This window comes from Malus domestica, chromosome 14 (assembly GCF_042453785.1).
Source record: "Malus domestica chromosome 14, GDT2T_hap1".
Classification (NCBI taxonomy): Eukaryota; Viridiplantae; Streptophyta; class Magnoliopsida; order Rosales; family Rosaceae; genus Malus; species Malus domestica.
The window spans coordinates 30,598,012-30,605,361 of NC_091674.1; the positions used below are offsets into that span (position 1 = coordinate 30,598,012).

At 36.6% G+C, this 7,350-nt stretch overlaps 1 protein-coding gene across 3 annotated transcripts; it reads right to left on the minus strand.

Moving 5' to 3' along the window:
* Nucleotides 1-2,174: 2,174 nt before the first annotated feature.
* LOC103415365 (mitogen-activated protein kinase 9-like) lies at nucleotides 2,175-6,929 on the minus strand. Of its 3 annotated transcripts, none has more exons than XM_029092754.2 (12): nucleotides 6,242-6,929; nucleotides 5,282-5,690; nucleotides 5,074-5,201; nucleotides 4,848-4,907; nucleotides 4,584-4,733; nucleotides 4,220-4,375; nucleotides 3,955-4,092; nucleotides 3,791-3,864; nucleotides 3,412-3,516; nucleotides 3,040-3,289; nucleotides 2,898-2,958; nucleotides 2,175-2,616 (listed from the first exon to the last, which is right to left on the minus strand). In XM_029092754.2, the coding sequence occupies exons 1-12, from the start codon at nucleotides 6,551-6,553 to the stop codon at nucleotides 2,588-2,590; spliced, it is 1,872 nt and encodes a 623-aa protein (XP_028948587.1). In that variant the 5' UTR covers nucleotides 6,554-6,929; the 3' UTR covers nucleotides 2,175-2,587. The 3 variants fall into 3 exon arrangements, with proteins under 3 accessions (XP_028948587.1, XP_028948586.1, XP_008351926.2); XM_029092753.2 differs by having other exon boundaries at nucleotides 2,898-2,971; XM_008353704.4 differs by lacking the exon at nucleotides 2,898-2,958.
* Between the last annotated feature and the right edge of the window lie 421 nt (nucleotides 6,930-7,350).

Consider the following 7,350-nt stretch of genomic DNA (forward strand, 5'->3'; position numbering starts at 1 on the left):
GACCAAATTTGCAAATTATATGACGTGTCATCAAAATGTTTAATTTAGTACCCATTCATTAATAATACATATTAATTAAAGATTCGAAAACATCATTATTTTTTAGTCTAGTATTGACAAGTTTAGTAAATAAGAAAAAAACACCTCACGATTTATTCAAAAACACATTCAAAGTTCAAATGGAAAACAAAACTCATCATCTATCTACTTGTAAGCCCACAGTTTTTTTGTTTCCCTCTCTCAATACAAAATAAATTAGTTTTTCTGTGTTTCTAAATTATTGAGTTTGAAGTGTTTTTCTAAGTATAATTTTTTCGATGTCTTATATGTGAAAATAAATAATTTTCTTACATGAAGTTAGGGCATTTTTTTTTACGTCGTCCCGGGCCTAAAAAATCCCTTGATATGATCACATCTGTTGTTAAGTTAATCTCACAAAAAAACAGGAATTATGTACCAATTCATGTTGCTATCATGCTTGTGAGAGAGCTGCCGTGTTCCGCTAGGTTCATGATTTTGTAGCACACATGCAAACAACATAGAACTTATAAGCCATGTAAAGGACAAGTACAACATTAGGGTAGGTTGGGTTGGAGGCAGATTGTCTGCCCTCCTAATTGTGGTGCTCTTCCATGCTCTCCTATTTTGTACGGTCACGGTTAAGTCACGTCAACATTTTATATTAATTTTTTAATAGAGATAATAAGACAAAAAATTATAAAATTATAAAATATTAACGTAGCTTAACCATGACCGCACAAATAAGAAGGCATGGAAGGACACCACAACTATGAGGGCAAACAATCTGCCTCCGATTGGGTTTCCCATATCTGATTTGTGATACGCTTAACTCCACTATAGGTGCAAGCCGGATTCATGGCAATACCAAATTAGGTGAAAAGGCTGCTCGGGTAATCGTTCATGCGGGGATTACTGGTGAGAGTCGATAACTCCATTGCGATGAATTAAAGAAAGTTGAGGATTCCTATTGCAGTTACTCTCCATACTTTGAAATGGTCCGTCGGATCATTCCTGCTTCCGCCATTGGTGGTGTATTTACAGTGTGTGTGTGTGTGCAAGAAAACATTTGTTTGTCTACACCACGGTGAAGTATATTTAGTGATTACTGATCAGAAATCGGAGTGGTAAGCGAAAGTTCGATGGAGGAGAAATACATCCCAGTGATGAACATATAAAATGATTGAGAAAATTACAGCAATGGTTCTTCAACTTTAATCTGATTGGCGTAATGGTTCCCTTAACTAAAAATCAGTGACCATTGGTCCCTTAATTCATCAAAACGTGCAACTATGGTTCTTTTTGTCAACTCCGTCAGAACTTCCGTCAAAATGAGTCAAAACCATTGTTACAATCGGGTTAAAGAGGGATCATTACTCCAATTGGGATAAAATTGAGAAACCATTGCTCCAATTGGGATAAAGTATGACCATTGCTACAATTTTCTCATTTGGTTTTTCATATTTGCCCTTTAATTCAACCTCATGTGTGCTCATTTTGATGGAAATTTTGACAAAGTTGACAAAAATTATCATAACTACAGGTTTTAATGAGTCAAGGAATCAATGGTCACAAATTTTCAGTTGAGAAACTATTATTCCGAGGGTAATATGAGGAGATCAAATTTTGTAAATCAAATGAGTGTTTGTCGATGATTAGATTATTAATTAAATATCGAATTTAACGTGTTTATTTTATATTGGTAACAAATTATTTGGTTTGCAATTTTGGTTTAAAATTTTGATCTCCCTAACATTATCCTTATTCCAATTAAATTAAAGTTAAGAGACCATTGCTAAAATTTCCTCAAAATGATTAGTTGGAAGCGGCTAGATAATTTTGCCATGTTACAAGTGAAGGAGAGGTGAGGGAAAAAACAGTCTATTTCTGTGCATTGGTTAAGAGAATTAAACCTTGCACCAAAGGTTCGGAGTTCGGTTCCCTCTCCTCCAGTATCATTTGTATCAAAAAAGATGCCCAGCTAGACAATATTGGTAGCTGATGTAATCATAACACTCTCTGTAAATGCAAACTGAGGTGGTAGAGCAGAGGTACACAACTATAAACCTGAGTTCGAATCCTTCTCCTTATGTCTCAATTAGTTCCGAAGAGTAGAATATTTCTGGTATTAAAAACAAAAAAAAAACTAATATTAATTTGTTCACAAGATAATAATATAAGCTGTATTTCCATCAATTTGTTTCTATTATACATATCACACAATCTCTAAACAATGGGTAAACAAAATACATCAATTTGTTGTCTTGTTCAAATATAAATAGTTACAACTTACAGCAGAGCAATTTCCTTCCTATGCATTGTGGTTACACTTACACAACGAAGGAAAAATAAATCGAGTCCTCCTCCTCCTATACGGTGTTAGCTTCTAACTCAAGTAACTTATATATGTTTTTGATTTCGAATGTCGACTGTTACAGAACACCCTTTCCACTCAATACGGGGAAAGGAGGCGGACCACAAAGTTACACCTGTTTTTTCCTACCACAGATCGATGAAGATGAATCAGGCGCGAAGAGCTGCAACCTTTTGTGTCAAACCATCAACTGACTCATCGTTGATCTCCGCAATTGCTTCCTCCTGTGGGAAAAATAATGATTATTTCCAAAGGAAAAGGGTGATGTACATCCATATAAGCATTTTACATAACGGATCCATCATTTTGCATCAGCTCTGAGCATCAACGCAACTTATCCTTTTTGAGCTGACGTAACAAACTACATGTCAGTAGCCTGGAATGGATTGATTAAAACAAGAACTATAAAGAGAGAAGCAACACAATACCATTACTAACGTTTTTATCACAATCCCAAACTTAATTTTATATTGCATCTGTTAATATATAAAGTGTGATTGCTCACTCAAGTTTTGAGACACCTTGATTTTCAGACAACCAGCGACCTTTGTAAGTGTAACGGAGATCTAGCACGAGATACTATGCAAGATGCCTGAGTCATGATCAAACAAGAGGAAGTGAGGTACATATGAAACGATGTTACTTACCTCCGAATCTTTTATTGGCTTTACACCTATGCACTTGGAAGCACTAATGCTGGCACTCTTCAATAGGCTACGACTAGTTACTGGTGTGTAGTTTGTCTTGCTAGGTCCATTTTGTCCATCGGCATTTACAGTGCCATCATTCTGATCTGACCCAGGAGGACTCTCAAGAGTTGAGGCAACAGAAGCAGCAGTCCTTTCCAAATCATTGTCTTGGACAGCATTCTCATTCTTGGGTCCACAAACCCGCTCTCTGATGAACAATATGACACATAAATTAAGATGAACTAATAAGGTAGAAGCTAGAAGTGATTTGATTTGTGCCTCAAGACATCTAAATCAAACTTAGTCCTTAAATGCTTATCCGAAACATACCTGGGCAAGGAAGCATGTTGCCTTTGGAGTGGAGGAGCACTCCTTTCACCTTTACCATGATGCTCCTCGAGATGTGCAAACTGCCGCTTGAATCGATCAACACCACTAGAATGACATAAACCGATGTTACAAGGTTAATAACTCCAAGCACCAAAAGTTCAGACTGGAGGCTTACAAAGCGAAATGGTGAATGGAAAACTACTATTATTATAAGCTAGATCAACTCAAGGTTTTTGTTTTTGTTTAGGCCCAATGGCTGGAACACATAAACAGGAAGTGGCCCTCCCGTTTCCCATAAACCCCTCCCATGCATTGAGGTTCAACTGATTGAATAATCAAAAGAATATTTCATTATTCAGAAAATCAATAGCTTCCTCACCTAGGATACATAAAGCTAGTCTGATCTCCACCTCGGAGATACTCCTGCAGCATCTGTGGATGATACTCTAAAATCTGTTTCAACACAAGATTTGTTATAGCAAAAGCGAAGCGGAGGAAAACAGAATGCTAGAAAGCAACAAGTATAAACCTTTAAGGTCATACCTCCCTATAGATTAACTCTCTAACATCATCTTTTGTCAATTTCCTTCTTTCAAACTCAAACTCAAGTTTTGAAATGGGTTGGGTGGATGGCTCACGGTCAACATTTGCCAAACCATGAAAGTAAGGATCAGCTAATGCCTGCAAGCGTAAGCATTAGGGATTTATGAGGTACTGTGTTCCCAAGCAGTTTTGAAGGATGCATCATGGTATACAATATATGACATAAATGTTAAATGTTGCATGTACTCAAAGTACGTAACCTTACCTCTTCAGCTGTCAGACGATCTTTCGGGTCAAAGGCAAGGAGCCGCTCCAGTAGGCGAAGAGCCAATGGATCAGCACCAGGGAACTTATGTATGAAAGGAACTGGTTGTTTTTTCCGCATGCTACTCAGGTACCTTCTTGCTTTTTCATTCCGAATCTACCAGTGTCATGAAAAAGAAATTATTTGATGGGATAAAAAAGAATTTGGCAGTTACATATAGATGGCTTACTACGAGAATTGTAAGAGCAGACTGAGAAGTTCAGTGGCAGCCTGCTAAAAGCTTTTTCTTAATTTTGGCTAGCACGAAACATAATTAGTGTGCCTGTTGATGACCGAGTAGATTTATTAGAATAAAATAACTAACCCTTGCAATGGATTCTGCAGACGGCATGCCAAGCAAATCAGTCATGAGATCCAATTGGTGCACCACATTTTTACCAGGAAATAGCGGTTTGCCAGTGACTATTTCCGCAAATATGCATCCTATGCTCCAAATATCAATTGCAGGAGTGTACTGCCATAATTATGGTCATAGAAATTAAATCTACAGTCTAAAATAAAGAATCCTCTTATCCTCCAATAGATATGTATATACAATATATGATCTTAGAAATGAAGTGTAGCTTACTTTTGAGAAAAATGAACCGCAAAGCTCAGGAGCACGGTACCATCGAGTTGCAACATAATCCTTCATAAAAGTAAGAAGCTTAGTCCACAAGAAGTATTGTTTATAGGCCTAGTATTTGCAACTTATAAATTAAAGAAAACAGCGACTTCTAATTAGCAACCACAAAAATACAGATTTTAGGAGTTGTGTGGTGACATGCATTGATTTGCATAACTGAACAACTTACTGTCCAAAAAATAGCAGACGGGGCATCATTGAAAGATACACGAGCAAGGCCAAAGTCGCATATCTTTAATTTGCAGTCAGCATTAGCAAGAATGTTTTTTGGCTTTAAATCTCGATGAAATACATTTGCTACAAGAAACAGAGGAAAATTAATTAATAGTTATCATAACTACAGCAAAAGCCAAAAGAAATGAACGCAAAGTACCAACCTGTATGAATATACTTTAGGCCACGGAGAAGCTGGTACAAGAAAAACTGATAATGTTCAGGAGTAAGATCATCATTTGCCTTAATAACTTGGTGAAGGTCAGATTCCATCAACTCAAAAACAACATAAATATCTCTGAACTCTCGTCGTGAAGGGGGAAGCATGATGTGCTTTATTTCAACAATATCAGGATGACGAAGCAAGCGAAGGAGCTTAATCTCTCTCAGGATCCTTGTAGCATCCGAAACATGCTCGAAAACATCATTAATTTTCTTGATTGCAACCTTTTCTCCAGTGTGCGTGTCAATTGCAGAACCCACGACACCATAACTTCCTTTCCCAATGACTTCCTGAACTTGGTATCGACTTGCCTCTCCATACTCGGTGAAGAATTCTGTTTCTAGATTACCCTGCATAAAGATCAACAACCATTATTTGCAATCAAAATAGACGGGATTATCTATAAACAAGCATAGAAAGAGTAAGGAAACAACAGAACATTTTCATCCCTTCAAATTCCATCCATCACTAGTTTGATCCAAAAATTGCTTTTTAAAGAATTCAAACAGAACTGCAAAAACTAGCACATTCTCAGGTTAATAAAAGAATTATCTTTGCAATAGGCTTATCGCTAAGTTGATTAAGAACATTCACTCTTTCATCCCCGAGGTCCCGAATTCCCCCTCCCCAATATCGTTGTATCAAAAGTCCACCTCTTTCTATCTCCAACACCATCAAGTTCAAAATTTTTGGAGGTATCCAATAAATTACCCCACCCCATTAACGGCTACAATTCAGTTTTGATTGGTGCATTTACGTAACCAATCAAATCCTAACAAAACAATCCACATTCAACCAAGCAGGAATCAAAAGCAAGAAAACCCAAATCAGATCAATACCCAGATGAACAAATCCAAAAACAAAAGAAACCCAGATCGTAAAAACACAAAAAAACAGGTACCTTCTTCTGTGAATCCATGGGGTGAGAAGCTGTAAGGTCGGCCCTTGTGGGAACTCTGATGACCTTCAACCCCGAAATGTCAAAGTCGTCCTCAACCTCAAACTGCAACTGCTGCTGGTTCTCCCGGCCTCGTTTTTGTTCCCGCTGATGAGAATCGGACGGTTGGGCGCTTAAATCGGAGACGTGGCCATGGTTGTGATCATTGCCAAGTTTATTAATTTTGTTGTTGTTGTTATAATTATGATTAGTATTATAAGAGCGACGTTGAAACCAGCGACGAACACCCTCCACCAGAGTAGCTCCACTCCCCATATACTCTGCCCGCTCTCTCTCTCCTCTCTCCTCTCTCCTCTCTCAGCCACACAATTGCAGCATTGCCCGCTTTCTCTCTCCTCTCACAGCACTATTTTCTCGGAGATTTTCTTTCGGGTCCGATGGTCACTGCGTAGAGAGAGAGTTTTGAATAAGATGGAGACGGATGGCAGTGTCAATTGTCAGAACTTTACCAAGCTATGTATTTTCGGAGATGGGTATTTTTCTTTTCTGTACATTTACACATGATATGAAATCAATTGGTAATTCAGAAAATTTGAATTTTAACAAAAAAGTTGTTTTACTTACAACTGAATAAGAACTTGTTTGTTTGTCACTGTTTTTAACGTGAATGTAAATGTTTTTAGTAAAAAAATTTTTGAGTTTCAATTTTAAAAGCATTTGAAATGTTTTCTGGAAAAAAATCGATATTCATTTATCTTTTTTTAAGATTAGTTTTAAAAATATTTTCATCAAAAGTGTTTTCAATGATTTTAATAGTATTTTCAAACGAGCCTTAAAAATCTAGACTATAATACCAAATGACTCACACCATTCCCAATGGCTATATTTTAAAAATTGTCATGAATATGACTAAAAAATTGTTTTGTTTTAAGAGTGTATTTTTTCTTTTTTCACCACAAGAGACTTGGAGTGTAATACCCTGAAAATTTAAATATATGAATTATATATTCCTAATTATGCATATGTGGAGAAAATAAAAAATAAATCGATTTATGATTATGAAGAATTTAATCGAGAACTTTTACAATTTTGTTTCCGGAAATTATATTAAT